Below are 20,655 nucleotides of genomic sequence, written 5' to 3' on the forward strand. Positions count from 1 at the left end.
ACCTATGGACTTACTGACTGACTGACTTTGGCTTTACGCCGCTTTTAGCAATATTCCAGCAACATCACTGCGGGGGACACCAGAGATGGGCTTCACACATTGTACCCATGTGGGGATTCGAACCCGGGTCTTCGGCGTGACGAGCCAACGCTTTAACCACTAGGCTACGCCACCGCCCAGTAACCTATGGATGTCTTAAGAGGCAACTAATGGTATCGGGTGGTCAGAATCGCTTACTTGGTCGACACATGTCATCGTATCCCAATTGTGTCGTATCGATTATTTACAGACTGCCACAATATAGCTGGAATATAGCACGGAATTAAACAACAAACAAAAAATGGTCCAGATTTGAGTTTTTACAGTCCCATCACACAACTGGAATATTGCTGAGTTTGGTGTTGCATAACAAACTAATCACAGACAAGCACAGATGGCTCAGTTACTTTTTGCAGCATCAATTTCTGCCCTGGGACAATTCATTACGTTGTTACTAAGTAGTGGAGAATTAATTCACTGTTATATCATACCCACTATGTATTGGAGACATGTTGCCAAGGAAAATGAAAAAAAACAATCCAGTTAATTAAAAGTTCAGTATTTGCCTGATGTGCATACAAAGTTCACAAAGAAATATTGAACAGTTTGTCAGTTATGTTCTGGAAATGAACCAGCCCTAATTTGCATGCAGGTCCAAACTGTTGCCATGGGAACGGCCAATTACATTTTGGCAGTGAATAATTAGGTGTCTGGATGGAATATTTTGACTATTTACCAAATCAATCACAGTTAACTGGTGTTGTTTACAATCTCTGATGACTTCATATTACTTTATACAGTTCGTAAAACTGTAAAATTGTAAAACCAACATGACATGTTTGCAATGTCTATTATCACATAACTTCACGTTTTATAATTCATAAACATTATAACTCCAGAAATAGGGAAGAAAATTCAAAGAAGTATGAATCGAAAAACACTTGTGATCACTCGAAAACAGGTCAACTGATTTTGATGATGTGACATATATATTGCTAAGTCAACATATCTCCCACCCACAGATAGGTCGTCCACACATTCTAGCTTAGTACTGTGACAAAAATATTTGCAATTTCAATTCATCCTTGACATGTAGTTTCTTTGAAGAGTTATTAAATCTGCATCTTTCTATGTTGAACGCATACACCAATGGAGACATATGCCTTCAGATAAATCTGGTATTGGCACACTGTCGATCCGTCAAAGGAGTCTCTCATTCAGACACTTCAATACACAGCTCAAGGGTGTAACTACATTCAAAACTCACTCAAGCGCGTCAGATAACATATATCCAACAAACAGCATTAACATCTATCACATGTATAGGAAAGTATGCAGAGTATTCAATTGAGAAAAACGTCAACTGACGACGAGCTGGCTTATTCACGTGACTCTCTCTAACCTCATTGAGGGTAGTGGGACAGTATGCAGGCTTTGACAGGTGTATTCTCTTTACCTGGGCTCCGCATGTACCAGAATACTCGTTACAGGTGAAGTCAGTAGCGGTAGTGGGAGTAACAGTGTGGGTGGTACAGGTATACACAGGTGTAAATTTTGTTTAATCGTTAACGAATGTATAAAGGTAGTTGGACAAACCCTTATGTCAAAATTGTGGGTGTGCAAGGTCATAGTTTGAAGGACATGGTGTAACACAAGTACAATTCATCTCCATGGATTCAGAACATGACAGTTTTTAGCTAGCGGGGAACTTTAATTGTTAACGAATGTATAAAGGTAGTTGGACACCTTGTGTCGAAACCGTGTGTGTGTGTGTGTGTGTGAGACCTCGTGTGTGTGTGTGTGTGTGTGTGTGTGCAGGATCACTGTCTGAAGGATGTGAAGTAACTAGTACAAAGCACCACTATGAATTTAGAACATGGCAGTTTTGGCTAGCAAGGAAATGAGATGTCTGAACATAAATTATCAAATAAGGGTCCATATACGAAACAGGATTTTGTTTTCAGGAAGTTTACGCATAATAGTTTTGTGACTAAGTCTGAGGAAATGCCTGTTTCATACAATATTTATATTTCATTGTGATTCATTAAACAATAGCAGTACATTTGACATAATATTTTCTGATTAATCATAGGATAATCAATACATTTGATGTATTTTTTGTGTGTTTGATCTATCAATAAATTCATCAGTATTTTCATAGTATCCAAAAAACAACATACATTAATCTTAGTCTTTTAAATCCTTGTAAGAATAAAAGGAACCTTGACCTAAAAAACCTTCAAAGTTATGACCACATAAAAAATCTTGAATCTCCATATAAGAGCGCTGTATAAAATAGAAGCATATTTCTGTAATAAAACAGAAAATAGATATTCTGCCTCACGTTTTCACAATGAAAATACAAACTGACTGCACTATTTGACTTGTCTTCTATTAGTATTATAGCTCATGGCTGATTATTACATGCTATACTTGACAGAACCCTGCTGATGAAAGCCCCTTTAATTCTCTATTTTGTTCCACTTTGTTTTCAATGTAACTGCCACCAGTGTATTTCCACTGAGGTCTGTTTTTTAGCCACTCAGTCATCCATCAGTGTGTCGCCTGGAGCAACATTCCTCCCTAACGATGATTTACAGATGAATCAAAACAATGGAATAATTCGATTACCAATTCCAATTAAAACAAGCCTGTTTGCTCGTTTCTGACAGTCTTTCACAATGTCCGACAAAAACACCCATTTATTCACAAAAATACACCAAAAACATTGACAGGGTTTTTTCTTCCCCATCCAGGTTGAGAGCATGTTTGAATAATTATGTAAACTCTAGAGATAACAACTTGTGGGCAGGGTTTCCAGCCATTAGGAATTCCTCGACAACTAAGTTGCATTGCCCTGGATAAATTGAGCAATCACATCCTTATGCCAATACACTTACCCAGGGATTGGCATATACACACATTTTTAAGTTGTACCTGTTTTAATTAAAACCTCCTCCTCATTTACTGTTCTCCGTCGTTTGGGGACAGGTTCGGAGGTCATCTGGATATCAGCTTCCGCAACCTCCGACCATCGTCCACGGCATTCCAGAAGCGCTTCAACGGCCCTGACAGATGAAAGCATGTTTATTTAGAAAAAGTCGCTAAGTCTTGAGCGTACAGTCTCTCGGCTTTGTCCTTTTGCTCTCCACTGATGTAGATGTTTGCCGAAGTGTCCGTTCTTTACTACAAAATTTACGGTCAAGTTTGCAATTCCCGGCCCTCTTACGATGTATTGAATGGTTGGTGCGGAACCATGGACATCACATTTCACACTGGGTTACTACCAAACAACACTGTGCAGGGAATATGCCTCCATAATTATTAAGTACACCTAGACTCAGAGGAAAAAGCCTTGACATGTATTTCAAAGTTAACGTGGAGATTTTAGTGTCAACACCAACTGTATGGAATATCAGTGTGGCGCAAGCTTGAAGGGCCAAGGCAAGAGACTGCAAAGAAGATTAGTCAAATCACACAAACAATGCTGAAAACATCCACAATGGCTGCTGCATGTATCACAATGTCAGCGCTACTGAATAAGGTCTAGACTGCTATCCGGCAGCATCACATGCCATGCTCCTCGGCAAGTTCGTAGCATTGCTGCAAGTGTGTATAAATAAAAAAGGGTCAATATTACGCTATTTGTGGAAAATCATTGTCTAAATATGACAAAAAAATGGAAAATGCTGTGATGCAATTTTCTTTCCAAATATGGAAGATATGAGACAGTTTTAACCCAGTTTGCAAGAGTGAGTGAGTGAGAGTAGGTGAGTTTGGTTTTAGACCGCTTCTAGCAATATTCCAGCAATAACACAGCGGGGGACACCTGAAATGGACTTCACACATTTTACCCAAGTGGAGAATCGAAACTGGGTCTTTGGCATGACGAGCAAACTCATTAACAACTAGGGGAGACAGACACACACAGACAGACAGACAGACAGACAGACACACACACACACAGTTTGTTAGAACAGCAAACAGTATAATCCATGGAATTTGTTGAAATAAGGCAGAGTCTTGAAGTCTCTTTTTTTTTTACCTGTGTAATGAATCTGATGCAGTTTCATAGTCTTTCAAGGCAATTAAGGCATCTGTTTTAAACAATGTCAAGGTCATATGATGTTGAACATCTTGCCAGTCGTCTTCATTCTGATTGGCTGGAGCGAGTTCACAGGAGTAAGATCTTGGCCTCTTTCTGGAATTGGTACCTATAGTTTGTGACAGATCTTCACTGTCATCTTGACCAAGAAGATTGCTGATGTCGTCTGCTCCAAAGGAGGTAGCAGACATGTTGAGGGTAAGACTGACAGACTCAAGAGCCTTGTCGCAGACGATGATACAGTCTTCGTAATTCTCAGCATTGAGGAGGCATTCTGCAGTTTCCTTGTAGATTGTTCTGATATGTGGTAGATTTACCACACGGGTAGAAACATCGTCGACCTGAAACAAGATGCATGAGTTAGTGATATATGTGCTGTAGTTACTCAGGTTTGTTTGTTGTTTTGCACGCTAGTCCACAATATTTCAACTATGCTAATGTAGCCAGTACATAACCAAGTCTAGGGGAGAGAAACCAGTGACTGACGTTAGGAGCAATAGTTTATGCTGTGAAGATCTGATGACATACCACTTGGCTAGAGAGTAGGGGACCTAGAGCAAGTCTATGTGACTTGTCTCAATTACTGGACAAATTGTAAATAGAATACGCCAGTTATGAATTTAACCGTGCCATTGTCATTCTCAAACCAGGAATTTGCTTCTACAAGTGAACCTTTATTCGAATGTCATAAAGTGGATAATAGTTTTGCAAAAAGTGAAACAAGATAAAAGGAAATGGATTATCTTTTGTCAGACTATATGTCTTCATACACTAAACCCAGTAAACTGATGACAAATGATGATAAAACTAATCAAGAACGTAATCACTCTGACCTACAAACTTCACATTGATCAGAGGCCAGATAAATAACACACTCCCTAGATGTTTAGAGATTAATCTCTAGATACTAGAGATTAATGGAGCCGACTCAAGACTAGGATTATTGAGGAAGTCAAGATTGCCTCTGCCTGTAAATCAGAAATATATTCATATATGCTTTATAAGTTTTATGTAGATACATATTTCTATATAAAATAACTTCATCTCTTGAACTAAATGTCAGTCTAGGTTCCCCAATGTATAGTTAAACATTTCTATCTAGATGGAAAACAACTTGATTTTCTAGATTCTGGGATTCAGTCGTTTGAAACTTGACATACAACATTCTTTATTTTTTGGTATTACATGCATGTGTAAATTCTGTCCGCTGGAACTTTCACTGACAATAAGACATAATGAGTTTTATACACCTTTTGAAAATAAGATGTCTAGCTTTATACTGACAGAGCTTCAAATAACACAGTATGAAACAAGCAAACAGAAACATTTCTAACTTCCACTTATCACTTGTGAAGATCTGGGTTAGAATTGGTCTTCAGGGCCCCGTTTCACAAAGCTATCGTAGCTAACGACTGTCGTACCTCCTATGCTGTAACATAGACTTACAACAGATGTAGCACTACGATAGCTTTGTGAAACGGGGCCCTGGAACCCAGGCGTAAGAGGCGACTAACTTGATTGGGTGGTCAGGCTCACTGACTTGTTTGGCACATGTCATCATATCCCACTTGTGTAGATCGATGCTCATGCTGTTGATCACTGGATTGTCTGGTCCAGACTCGATTACTTACAGACCCAAGCCATACAGCTGGAATATTGGGTTGTTAGAGTGCAGCATTAAACCAACCAACCAACCAACTTCCACTTACATTAAATACGGTACAGTTCATTGACCCAGCTAAAGAAACAAACATTTCTCACACTGTTTCTTATCAGCATAACATGCTTAATAATTTATTTACAAAGGCTTAAAACCAACAACAAATGACACAATCAATGCAAAATTATTTCCCTCCTATCTTTAAATAGTTAATTTAAATGGCAACGGAAGGATTTTTTTAATTCTATTATTTCTGCATGATTGTGAAGTCCCACTGTGCTCTTTATTTCTTATCCTGTTAAGTAGGGCTGGTCAAGGTAATCTGAAAACTTAGTGGGGGGTTCTCTGATTGCATATCCTCACTGCTGATAGTCAAGTCAGATCCTGGGGACAGAGATAAGTTCAACAAGGAGTACACGTGAATGAATGTTTTGTAGACCCATATGACAGACTTGGAGGAATTGTATGTATCACTGTGTATATACTGATGGTTAAAAGTATGGGAACAGAAATATTACAGGGATGTTTGCTGTTGCATTCAAACAGTGAGAGAGTGAGTGAAAGTGAAAGTAGAAAGGGAGAGTGATAGTGGGTGAATGAGAGTGATAGTGAGGGTGAGTGAGAGTGATAGTGAGGGTGAGTGAGAGTGATAGTGAGGGTGAGTGAGAGTGATAGTGAGGGTGAGTGAGAGTGATAGTGAGGGTGAGTGAGAGTGAGAGTGAGAGTGGGTGAGGGGTGAGTGTGAGAGTGGGTGGCTTATGCATGGTTTTATGTAGAAGGCAGTAATATTTGAATGATTATCAGAAAATACTCCTTTACGTGAAGGATCAAATCAGGCGGTCTGGTGGTTGATTAGTTAGCAAACACCTATTGTTTAAGATGACAACCAGCCTGGTCTCATGCTTTATCCAGTCATCATAGGTTACCTGTGGGGTCTATGGGGTACTAAGGGTTTATGGGATACTAAAATCTGTGGGGTACTGTAGGTCTGTGGGGTACATGGATATCCAGATCTCCACCACCAAGTGGCTGTGATCATCTAGGTCCAGATCTCCACCACCAAGTGGCTGTGATCATCCAGGTCCAGATCTCCACCACCAAGTGGCTGTGATCACCCAGGTCCAGATCTCCACCACCACATGGCTGTGATCACCCAGGTCCAGATCTCCACCACCACATGGCTGTGATCACCCAGGTCCAGATCTCCACCACCACGTGGCTGTGATCACCCAGGTCCAGATCTCCACCACCACGTGGCTGTGATCACCCAGGTCCAGATGTCCACCACCACGTGGCTGTGATCACCCAGGTCCAGATGTCCACCACCACGTGGCTTTGATCATCCATGTCCAGATGTCCACCACCACGTGGCTTTGATCACCCAGGTCCAGATGTCCACCACCACGTGGCTTTGATCACCCAGGTCCAGATGTCCACCACCACGTGGCTTTCATCACCCAGGTCCAGATGTCCACCACCAAGTGGCTTTGATCACCCAGGTCCAGATCTCCACCACCATGCGTGGCTGTGATCACCCAGGTCCAGATCTCCACCACCACTGGCTGTGATCACCCAGGTCCAGATGTCCACCACCATGTGGCTTTGATCACCCAGGTCCAGATCTCCACCACCACGTGGCTGTGATCACCCAGGTCCAGATCTCCACCACCAAGTGGCTGTGATCACCCAGGTCCAGATCTCCACCACCAAGTGGCTGTGATCACCCAGGTCCAGATCTCCACCACCAAGTGGCTATGATCACCCAGGTCCAGATCTCCACCACCAAGTGGCTATGATCACCCAGGTCCAGATCTCCACCACCAAGTGGCTGTGATCACCCAGGTCCAGATCTCCACCACCAAGTGGCTGTGATCACCCAGGTCCAGATCTCCACCACCAAGTGGCTGTGATCACCCAGGTCCAGATGTCCACCACCACGTGGCTGTGATCACCCAGGTCCAGATGTCCACCACCACGTGGCTGTGATCACCCAGGTCCAGATCTCCACCACCAAGTGGCTGTGATCACCCAGGTCCAGATCTCCACCACCACGTGGCTTTGATCACCCAGGTCCAGATCTCCACCACCAAGTGGCTGTGATCACCCAGGTCCAGATCTCCACCACCACGTGGCTTTGATCACCCAGGTCCAGATCTCCACCACCACGTGGCTTTGATCACCCAGGTCCAGATCTCCACCACCAAGTGGCTGTGATCACCCAGGTCCAGATCTCCACCACCAAGTGGCTGTGATCACCCAGGTCCAGATCTCCACCACCAAGTGGCTGTGATCACCCAGGTCCAGATCTCCACCACCAAGTGGCTATGATCACCCAGGTCCAGATCTCCACCACCAAGTGGCTGTGATCACCCAGGTCCAGATCTCCTCCACCACCACGTGGCTGTGATCACCCAGGTCCAGATCTCCTCCACCACCACGTGGCTGTGATCACCCAGGTCCAGATCTCCACCACCACCACGTGGCTGTGATCACCCAGGTCCGGATCTCCACCACCACGTGGCTGTGATCACCCAGGTCCGGATCTCCACCACCATGTGGCTGTGATCACCCAGGTCCGGATCTCCACCACCAAGTGGCCGTGATCACCCAGGTCCAGGGCCTCCTTTCACAAAGCACTAAGGTGATCATAAGTTAACTTTAGTAAAGGTTGCTTTGTGAAAGGAGCCCCAGATCTCTACCACCATGTAAGAGGGGTGGTAGGGTAGCCTAGTGGTTAAAGCGTTTGATTGTCATGCAGAAGACCTGGGTTCGATTCCCCACATGGCTATAATGTGTGAAGCCCATTTCTGGGGTCCCCTGCTGTGATATAGCTTGAATATTGCTAAAAGCGACATAAAACTAAACTCACTCACTCCACCACCAAGTAGCTGTGACTAGCCTGCTCCTGATAGCCCCCTATCCAATACAAAGCTAGGACAAACAAAACACTTTCAGTGTTTATTCTGCTAGAAAAACTCCACTAATCTGGAACATGGCAGGGACTTGCGAGGATTATCAACATAGCGATAGTCAGATTATCTTGTCTGAGAACCTCAGAGTTCCTGATCTCACTACATTGCCCAAGTGAAGCATGAAGCTGGCTGTGTTATCAAATACAGATTTTACTAGTACCGGACAAACATCATTACAAACAATCAAACCCAAATTAAGGATGCCCCAACTTTATATGGATTTTAATTCTTTGTAAAAATATACACTAAAATTTTATCAAATCAATTTATGTGACTCTTAATCCATTCTCAAACAACTAAAATTCATGTATTCATTCTGACAAATTAACTCTCTTAGAATTAATTACATTAATTAAAATCTCAAAATTTTACCCTTGTGCATGTATCCATTTTCATTCAAATCAGCAAAACAGAAAACATACTGTGAGGCTTCATAAGTGTAGGGGTATTCCCATGTGTGTAGGTTTTCACCTGTGTAGGTGTGAGTGGGTGTGCTCCCATGTGCAGAGGTGTTCACCTGTGTATGGGTGTTCACCTGTGAATGTGTTCATACCTGTGTCAGGTGAGAAGCTTCAGAGAGAGCCGCCAACAAGTCCAGGTATCTCTGTGAACCATCTTCATACCTGTACACAAGACAAATATTGCTCATTAACATCGGTATAAGAATGGGCAGGGCTGTGCTCCCATCCTTGAACTGCATACATTTAAGTCATAACATAGAAACTGAGATAAGAGATAAGAAAAGTTTGGACCAGGGACAATATTGATTGAGAAAGTGAATGTTTTGTACATTCTGCAATGCCATAATAATTGATGGATACCTGCCAGTTATTGAGTCTGGGCCACACGAGCTAGAAATCCTGAAGAGTAGCTGGACATTAACCTACTACTGAAACCCATGCCTGGTTATCAAGCTGTCAAACAAATAGTGAGTGAGTGAGTGAGTTTAGTTTCATGCCGCACTCAGCAATATTCCAGCAATATGGCGCACTTTGTAAATAAACGAGTCTGGACCAGACACTCCAGTGATCAACAGCATGAGCATCGATCTGTGCAATTGGGAACCAATGACATGTGTCAACCAGCTTGAGCACCCGATCCCGTTAGTCGCCTCTTACGACAGGCATGAGTTACTGAAGATCAATTCTAACCTGGATCTTCACGGGTGTCAAACAAAGAACCAGAATGAGGGAAAATCATAGGTTCAAACTCATGGTCATAGAATGCTGGCATACCAAAGGGACACAACTCTGTATGAACTGTAACATCACTAAGTAAGGATAAATTCTTCCTCCCTATTCAGACACGATCTCCGATGCATGTAGGCTGATTGTATAATCATGCTTGGCTGGACTGGGATATCATGTGCGAAATCCTTGGCACAAATTTTAAACTCATACATAAACATATTTCTTGTATTAATCTGTTGACAGTGTTATAGCATAATGTATTCTCCAATTGAGTCAACATGTCAGTAAGGTGCACCAGCCAGAAGTAGTCCGTCACAACTTGTCCACCCACAAGATGACAGCAGAAATGCAACCTGATGGATTCGCAATGATTCAATATCATTTTGACACTGATGGGATCATTATAACAACACTGGAAAAATGCTAATGTATCAGTACCCATCACTCAAATCTACATCCAATGTTGTTGACCGCCTCCGTGGTGTAGTGGTTAGAGCGTCCGCCCGGAGAGCGGAAGGTCGCAGGTTCGATCCCCGACAGCGCCATACCAAAACACGTTAAAATATGGTACTTGTTGGTTCCTGCCTGGCGTTCGGCATTAATGGGTACAAGGACTGGTCGGCTCGGATTCAGTATAATGTGTCTGAGTGGGGTATTCATGCTTCACTGCGGCATGGTATCTCAGTGGGCTAGCACTATAAAACCAGCTTAAGTCTGGGCTAGTACAAGCAGCCGCACATACACCTACACACGCATGCACGTAGTCATATGAGTGAAATATTCTCATATCCAATTTCACCTCACCTCACCTCACATCCAATGTTGAATTCAGTGAGTGAGTGAGTGAGTGAGTGAGTGTTAGTATTTGATGACACCCTCTAAGTTTCATGTGAGAGGACTGACTGACTGACTGAGTTTAGTTTTACGCCGCTTTTAGCAATATTCCAGCAATATCACGGCGGGGGACACCAGAAATGGGCTTAACACATTGTGCCCATGTGGGGAATCGAACCCGGGTCTTCGGCGTGACGAGACAACGCTTTAACCACTAGGCTACCCCACCGCCCCTCATGTGAGAGGAAATCTCAGAGTAGCTAGACGTCAGCCATTTTATTTTATTATTATTTATTACTTACAATTCATATCTACAGCCCTACATACTGAGGTGGGTGGGTGGGTGAGTGGGTGGGTGGGTGGGTGGAGTGAGTGAGTGAGTGAGTGAGTGAGTGAGTGAGTGAGTGAGTGAGTGAGTGAGGTGAGTGAGTGAGTGAGGTGAGTTTCATGTGAGAGGAAATCTCAGAGTAGCTAGACGTCAGCCATTTTATTTTATTATTATTGAGTACAATTCATATCTACAGCCCTACATACTGAGTGAGTGTGGGTGAGGAGTGAGTGAGTGAGTGAGTGAGTGAGTGGAGTGAGTGAGTGAGTGAGTGAGTGATGAGTGAGTGAGTGAGTGAGTGAGTGAGTGAGTGAGTGAGTGAGTGAGTGAGTGAGTGAGTGAGTGAGTGAGTGAGTGTTAGTATTTCATGACACCCTCTAAGTTTCATGTGAGAGGAAATCTCAGAGTAGCTAGACGTCAGCCATTTTATTTTATTATTATTTATTATTTATTACTTACAATTCATATATTGAGTGAGTGAGTGTCCTGTGGTTTCCAGTGGATATTAAACAGTAGGTTGTCTGAACCTATTGCTCATGCCAGTCCTTAATACAGCATTAAATCATAAATGAACATCTCTAGACCTTACACTTGAACAGCATGTACAACGCGTTGCTTTTGCAGCCAAACAAAAAAGTACTGTTCACTTCGAAACCCCCAGCATTTTGGACACATGGGCTATACCCTCTAACCTGGTCAAGGAAACAGAGGGAAAACATATAAAAGAAATTTAGCCAATGAAAGTGACCTTTGTATTTAATGCAGGGTGACTAAGTGATACACAGTACCAGGAAGCAGCATTCGTGTTTTGTAAGCAAAGGGCAATAAATGTCATGAAGTTCCAGGGTGTTATTTTTCATCGAGAGTAATGGGAACAATGAAATTTCAACTATATTCAGGCTGGTTGAGGGGCCTACACCATGTGAAAGTCCAAGTGATATTCTACATGTGAACTTGAAGATGGAATGCTTAGACCACTTAAAAAGTACACAGTGGAGCATGATCAAGGAGCTCTGTCAAGGGGCATAGTCTAGGGGATGGTCAAGGGGTGTGATCTAGGGGATGGTCAAGGGGTGTGATCAAAGGGTGTGGTCAAGCGACATGGTCAAGTGCGATGGTGTGGGGTGAAAGAGCATGGTCAAACAGCAAGGCATTGTTATAAAATTGTGCTGTGCATAAAATGTTATTGTCAACTTCCTGGGAGGATACTTTATTTTCAGAACTGAATCATACAAACCAGGGGTCAAAAAGTTGGAAAATATGCCATATACTCATGGTATAAAGCAGTCTACACATATCTGCTATAAATACACATGCCTTTAACTATATGAATACTTATACTCTGGATCATGCAGCAATATATTTACTTATTGGGCTGAAAACTATGTTTTCAAGAGCTGTATGTGCTCTCAGACCTTCATACACCAGACATTGTATCCATCCAATCAACATTCATCATCTATCACTTGCAGCTGCGGAGACATGCAGACATGACCTCACTTCCTGTAATAATTAGCGGCATGTGCACCAGTAGCTAATTATAGGTATAGACAGATCAGTGTCAGGACAGGGGACCAACTCTAGACTGATGACTGGTCTTATAAAGCAATTGAGAATCACTTAATGCTTGATCATATAGATGAACTGAACAATCTCACATCTAAAGCAAGTCTGAGCAGCCTTAATGTATCTAATAAAAGTATATTAAAAGTTTTCTTAAATTAATTAATACCCGTGAAGATCTGTTAGAATTGGTCGTCAGCAACCATGCTTGTCGTAAGAGGCAACTAACAGGATCAGGTGGTCATGCTTGCTGACTTGGTTGACACGTCATCATAATCCACATGTCATCGTATCTGTGTAGATCGATGCTCATGCTGATAATCACTGGATTGTCTGGTCCAGAGTCGATTATGTACAGACTGCCATCATATAGCTGGAATATTGTTGAGAGCAGCGTTCAACAACAAACGATCAAACAATAAATGAACTGATAAACTAATACACTACTAGTGTTTCCCCCAGGATCCAAAAGGACAGGGCGACAGAATTTCAAGAGAGACATACAATGCCAGATTTCCAAGTATTGTGTGAAGCTATCCATGCATATGATTCTTAGAAACTCAAAGAGCACATTGCTTTCATTTAACTTCAACATGAAATAGTAACTAAAAACCACCAAGTATTAATATCAATTATTGTATTGAAAAGGTTGGGGTGCCAAATGAAAAGGTTGGGGTGCCAAATGAAAAAGGTTGGGGTGCAAAATGAAAAGAGCAGGGCACCAAATGAGAAGGGCAGGGCACCAAATGAAAAGGTTGGGGCACCAAATGAAAAGGTTGGGGTGCCAAATGAAAAGGTTGGGGTGCCAAATGAAAAGGTTGGGGTGCCAAATGAAAAGGTTGGGGGCACCAAAAATGCCAAATGAAAAGGGCAAGGGCACCAAATGAAAGGACAAGGCACCAAATGAAAAGGGCAAGGCACCAAATGAAAAAGGTTGGGGGCACCAAATGAAAAGAGCAGGGCACCAAATGAAAGGGAAGGGTGCCAAATGAAAGGGCAAGGCACCAAATGAAAAGGACAGGGCACCAAATGAAAAAAGGCACCAAATGAAAGGGCAGGGCACCAAATGAAAAGGGCAAGGCACCAAATGAAAAGGGCAGGCACCAAATGAAAAAGGCAAGGGCACCAAATGAAAAGGGACAGGGTGCCAAATGAAAAGGCAGGGCACCAAATGAAAAGGGCAGGGTGCCAAATGAAAAGGGCAAGGGCACCAAATGAAAAGGGCAAGGCACCAAATGAAAAGGGCAAGGCACCAAATGAAAAGGGCAAGGCACCAAATGAAAAGGGCAAGGCACCAAATGAAAAGGGCAGGGCACCAAATGAAAAGGGCAAGGCACCAAATGAAAGGGCAAGGCACCAAAGGGCAAGGCACCAAATGAAAGGGCAAGGCACCAAATGAAAAAGGGCAGGGCACCAAATGAGAAAAGGGCAGGGCACCAAATGAAAAGGGCAGGGCACCAAATGAGAAAAGGGCAGGGCACCAAATGAAAAGGGCAAGGCATTGCGCACTGCTAAAATGCCTAGTGGAAACACTAACTACAGTTGACTTCCTTCTGGTATTTATTACAATGGTCTTATTGTTGGATTATTGTTTTTTTCGGACAACATATATTTTGGATAGCAGTGCTTACTCAGACTATAACGAGGGTGTTGCATCAGACAGGAGTTGTCACATTTATGATTTATGACTATTTAGGATAAAGTTATTGTTTGTAAATTAGTGAGATGTCATTCAAGTGAATACAAAGACAACAATAATCCAAAAACCATAATATGAGGAAATTAGAAAATAATCTATGATAATTGCTGGCGGATTCAGTGATTGTTTCCGTGCAGAGAAATTTACCTCCATCAATAAATGATGATTTGCAAAATGAATGAGAGTATATGTCACAACCGAAATCTTTGTTTTTATTTAGAGGCACTCGATGACAAGCTTCAACCATTCATCAAATAAATATCACATAAATTACATTTTACAGTTCACAAAAAATTGTCAAAAAAGCTTTGAAGTTTCCTTAGTCTCCTAAACTTCATGAACAATAAAACTTGACAAGAAAATTTGAAATACAGACTGTGAATAGGTCGAGGAATTCTTAGGATAGATTGAGCTGCTCTTTATGACATTCCATATCACACCAAGAAATAAAAGTCTGACACTGATAGATTTCAGCAAACACTCCATACTGATATATGACACTGTCTCAGAAATCACCAATATCATATGATGGCTTAATTCATATTTCTCCAGATTGTTCTCATGAATATGCAGTGAGGGGACATCTGACAATTGTGGAAGATGTGGTGGCTGAGTGGGTTAGATCTCTTGACTTTTTCAGCTGGCAATTAGGTGCCTCACTCTGAGATTATGGGTTTGAATACTGGAAATGAGTATGGTTTAATGCCGCTTTTAGCAATATTCCAGTGACAACACGGCAGGGGATACCAGAAATGGGCTTCACACACTGTACTCATGTGGGGAATCGAACCCAGGTCTTCAGCATGATGAGCCAAAGCTTTAACCACTAGGCTACCCCATCGCCCCAAGTACTGGAAATGAGTCAACCCCAAAAGTACCAGATCTACACATATAACATCGCTCATTGATCGTACTTCATCAACAGTTAAACCACTAAAAATATCAAACAATTTCTCACTAAATTTGCCAAAGCACCAGATATTTTGGGTACTTACAAGCTACCATTCACAGCGTACTGACAGTTTCCTTTGGGTAGTCAATATATAGTTACTCCCTAGAGTCCACTTTTCTGGGTATCGCTACACAAGTGAGCAGATGTTTTTTCTTAATTCCACTTAAAATATTGTTTTTCTGACGTCTAATTTGTATCTGTTCTACTTCAGATATTCATGTGTAACAATTTAAAAAACATCTCAGCAGTTATAAAAATGTCTAATTAACAAGCAAGATGAACTCAGAAATGTTCCAGTTAAATGACGGTGGTCTGTAAATAATCAAGTCTGGATCAGACAAACCAGTGACTGAACATCAATCTACGCAATAGGGATACGATGACGTGTAAACCAAGTCAGCGAGCCTGACCACCCGATCCTGTTAGTCACCTCTTATGACAAGCATGGGTTACTGAAGACCAATTCTAATCAGGATCTTAACAGGTAGATGGCTGTAGTAACAGTTAAAACAGACAGAATCAGGATGTAGTGCCTTATATCTATATTATTTACCAAGTGGAGTTTATGTATGTGTTATGGGATGCCTGTAAATAAACATCAGAATGAAAATACACATACTGAAGTGAAAAAGGATACATATGACAAATAGGCTTAGTGGTGTAATATTTTTAATTCATTGATAATTTTAAGCATATTTGTACACAAAAGTATTTAGTCAAATATTGATCTATTTTGCATATTTTGATATATTTTTGCAGATAGAAAGCTGATCTCAAAAGGCTGCAGCTGCTACAGGATAACCTGTTGACTTGTATGATGCCAAATAGTGCACTTCCAAACAAAGGAGAGATATTACTATGCATGTGTAGTAATATGAGTACCCTACACTGTGTAGCACGAGAATATGCAAAGTAGTGCGCTGAGGAGATAAACATCATGTGTTGGCCAATTTCCGGGTGTTATTGAGTATTTGAAGCATGGGAATTCATTTGGAACTGACGGCATTAGCTGGAGGTTTCAAATGAAATATTCCTGTGCTTAAAACACTCAATAACACCAGGAAATTGGCCAACATATGATGTTTATCGACATTGTAAACACAAAAGTAAACCAAAAGGTCCACACACGTTTGTGTCTGCACTCATTGACATGGGAGTATGGGTACAGCAGTGAAATGTCATCAGCCGGACGTTTCGGCTGTCTCCCATGGTAGCATCTGGACCTGCTCATTTGTGACGTCATTCGGACTTTACGTCACAATGTGATTTGAATGATGTCACAATACAATGGTGTGTGCAATGTTTGTACGTATTAATACACAGCGAATGGTATTAAAATTTCCGGGAATCGAATATCATTCGATCATGTTTTTCAACCACTTAGATTAAAGAACACAGTTACTTTTGGTTTACAATTATTGTTTTTGCCACTCAAACAAAATTTGTTTGCAACAGAGAAATAACATACAAAACTGATCTCATCACACCTACGATATATATTCACCATAAAAACAGATTTGTTTGTTACAACACCCTGAACAAACAGCCACATGTAGATTCTGGGTCAGTGTTATTGACATGTGGGCCATCTATGTGCCATCGTACCCTAGCAAGATAATTTATATCAATTTTATGCTTCAACTAGCAATAAATCCTGTACATAGTTTTGACAGCCAGAATGAGCCAACTCCTGTCACCAACTTAGTCATATATTGGTCACCTGTAGCCAAGGTCGAGAACATGTCCACTAGGAGGAATATCGGAGTGTTAAATTTAGGTAGAAGTATTTTTGAACTGTAATATTTTTGTTAAATATTTTTGGATAGGTTGACCAGTGTGCCATCAGAAGCCACCTTTGTGCTTCCTGTTTGTGGTCAGTGATAAATTACCATCCCACCCAAACCAACAACGTGTTTCATATTCACCATATGACATCCCGGCAAGGATACAAATTGTTACTCTCAAAATGTTAGCATTTTAATGTGTCACAGGGGCATTTGAAGGGCAGGAATACCTGTAGCCTTTTCTCCCATCTCATAAGCATTTGTTTTCACCTTCAAGCTCTAAACTCTAACACTTGGAAAAATTTGTGCATTTTTCTAAAGATTTACAAATTTAACTGAAAATATTCTCCCACCAAATAAATAGGGATTCTTACCTGACTGGTTCATGATGGTAAGATTCTATGGTCCACTATAAAAATCATTATTCTAAGATTTACAGTTTGTAAGTAGTACAGTGTTTTGTGTGAAAAACACACAGATACCCAGGTTGAGTATTAGAGTCAGTGATGCCATTTGATTGTGCTGGCATGGTAGCAACATATGACTGCAAAATGTGACTGCAGCGTGACACCTGCCATGTGACAACACCATTAGACTAATGTGACATCTGTCATGTGACTACCATGTGACATCTGCCATGTGACAACACCATCTGACTGCATTGTGAAATCTGTTAGGTGACATGTGACTGCAATGTGACAACTATCATGTGACTGCCTGTGTGACATATGTCATGTGACATGATCTGACTGCAGTATGACATCTGTCATGTGACAACCCCATCTGACTGCAGTGTGACATGCCATGTGACAACCCCATCTGACTGCAGTATGACATCTGCCATGTGACAACCCCATCTGACTGCAGTATGACATCTGCCATGTGACAACCCCATCTGACTGCAGTATGACATCTGCCATGTAACAACCCCATCTGACTGCAGTATGACATCTGCCATGTAACAACCCCATCTGACTGCAGTATGACATCTGCCATGTGACAACCCATCTGACTGCAGTATGACATCTGCCATGTGACAACCCCATCTGACTGCAGTATGACATCTGCCATGTGACAACCCCATCTGACTGCAGTATGACATCTGCCATGTGACAACCCCATCTGACTGCAGTATGACATCTGCCATGTGACAACCCCATCTGACTGCAGTATGACATCTGCCATGTGACAACCCCATCTGACTGCGGTATGACATCTGACTGCAGTGTGACATCTGCCATGTGACAACCCCATCTGACTGCAGTATGACATCTGCCATGTAACAACCCATCTGACTGCAGTATGACATCTGCCGTATGTAACAACCCATCTGACTGCAGTATGACATCTGCCATGTGACAACCCATCTGACTGCAGTATGACATCTGCCATGTGACAACCCCATCTGACTGCAGTATGACATCTGCCATGTGACAACCCCATCTGACTGCAGTATGACATCTGCCATGTGACAACCCATCTGACTGCAGTGCATGACATCTGCCATGTGACAACTCCCATCTGACTGCAGTATGACATCTGCCATGTGACAACCCATCTGACTGCAGTATGACATCTGCCATGTGACAACCCCATCTGACTGCAGTATGACATCTGCCATGTGACAACACCATCTGACTGCAGTGTGACATCTGCCATGTGACAACCCCATCTGACTGCAGTATGACATCTGCCATGTGACAACCCCATCTGACTGCAGTATGACATCTGCCATGTAACAACCCATCTGACCTGCAGGACAACCCATCTGACTGCAGTATGACATCTGCCATGTAACAACCCCATCTGACTGCAGTATGACATCTGCCGTGTGACAACCTTACCATCTGACTGCAGTATGACATCTGCCATGTGACAACCCCATCTGACTGCAGTGTGACATCTGCCATGTAACAACACCATCTGACTGCAGTATGACATCTGCCATGTAACAACCCCATCTGACTGCAGTATGACATCTGCCATGTAACAACCCCATCTGACTGCAGTATGACATCTGCCATGTAACAACACCATCTGAATGCAGTATGACATCTGCCATGTGACAACCCCATCTGAATGCAGTATGACATCTGCCATGTAACAACCCCATCTGACTGCAGTGTGACATCTGCCATGTGACAACCCCATCTGACTGCAGTATGACATCTGCCATGTGACAACCCATCTGACTGCAGTATGACATCTGCCATGTAACAACCCCATCTGAATGCAGTATGACATCTGCCATGTAACAACCCCATCTGACTGCAGTATGACATCTGACAACCCCATCTGACTGCAGTATGACATCTGCCATGTAACAACACCATCTGACTGCAGTATGACATCTGCCATGTAACAACCCCATCTGAATGCAGTATGACATCTGCCATGTAACAACCCCATCTGAATGCAGTATGACATCTGAAAACCCCATCTGACTGCAGTATGACATCTGCCATGTAACAACCCCATCTGACTGCAGTATGACATCTGCCATGTAACAACCCCATCTGACTGCAGTATGACATCTGCCATGTAACAACCCCATCTGACTGCAGCATGACATCTGTATTTGACAACCCCATCTCCCTGCAGCATGACATGTGACATCTGACAACCATGTCACAACTACCGGTAACCAACCAACACCTCTCTGTATAATCCACTACACTTCATCAGTCAGCGATGATGTTACCTTGACTTGATCAAGACATCAGGACATATATTATTACACACATGACCTTGAGCACAATGGATACTTAAATTAGTTCAACAGCTGGCCTACATCGACAGGAACATGTTGGAGCCTGCACAGGTTAAAATACCTGGACGACGTTATAGCACACCTGGTTAAACTGCAGGTGGGTTGTTTAGGTGAGAACAGGTTGATTACAGGTACACAGATTCTTAAGGAGTTGAACAGCGTATCAGACAGATGAGCGATATAGAGGACATTTTAAATCTGATAAAATTCATTGTATTTCAGTGGTTCCCTGAGTGCATGGTATGGGTTTAACGATATTGTCATATCATCATGGAGAGGCTTAAAGGGGAAGTGTACACGGATAAATCAAATTTATTCTTATGTGAATCAAAGTGAACTGTTTTAATTAGTTAATACCAATGTTTGAAAATATACACTCATTTTTCTTACAATGTAAGTATAACCCTCAAAATAAGTGCTGAAATGTTATGCCAATCTGAGGTATTCGTTTGCCGAGCTAAACAGGCCTGAGTTACCGCCCTTTGATTATGACGTAATTGGTGCCACTTGATTTTAAACTAGTCTCCTGTCTAGTCCCAAATCAAAAGATAATAATACTGATATTAATCACGTGAAAAAAGGTTTGTGAAAATCTGAAGAAGCATAAGAACAGAAAATGTAAGCAGCAGGACGGATTGATCGCGTGTGTATTTTCATTCATTACGCCTCAGTGAAAATACCAATATGTATAACAATGTTGGCGTCCGTATGACATCACTATCGGAATTAAGCGACTCTTTCAAAATGGCGTGTTCACTG

General features: G+C 42.1%; 1 protein-coding gene and 1 long non-coding RNA gene across 2 annotated transcripts in view; one reads left to right on the forward strand and one right to left on the reverse strand.

Moving 5' to 3' along the window:
* LOC124274869 overlaps positions 1 to 20,655 on the reverse strand; it is a 41,973-nt gene that overhangs the window by 455 nt on the left and 20,863 nt on the right. The window contains exons 2-4 of the mRNA XM_046710241.1: positions 9,330 to 9,399; positions 4,085 to 4,485; positions 2,977 to 3,107 (exon numbers count right to left, since the gene is read on the reverse strand). Coding sequence (XP_046566197.1) covers positions 2,977 to 3,107; positions 4,085 to 4,485; positions 9,330 to 9,399 — 602 coding nt within the window. The remainder of the gene's footprint in view (positions 1 to 2,976; positions 3,108 to 4,084; positions 4,486 to 9,329; positions 9,400 to 20,655) is intronic.
* LOC124274830 lies at positions 13,207 to 14,012 on the forward strand. Its single transcript, XR_006898050.1, has 3 exons — positions 13,207 to 13,339; positions 13,422 to 13,445; positions 13,829 to 14,012. It is a non-coding gene; the product is annotated as an uncharacterized LOC124274830 (long non-coding RNA).

The sequence above is a fragment of the Haliotis rubra genome, unplaced genomic scaffold, assembly GCF_003918875.1.
Source record: "Haliotis rubra isolate DU_JTF1 unplaced genomic scaffold, ASM391887v1 Scf195, whole genome shotgun sequence".
Lineage (NCBI taxonomy): Eukaryota > Metazoa > Mollusca > Gastropoda > Lepetellida > Haliotidae > Haliotis > Haliotis rubra.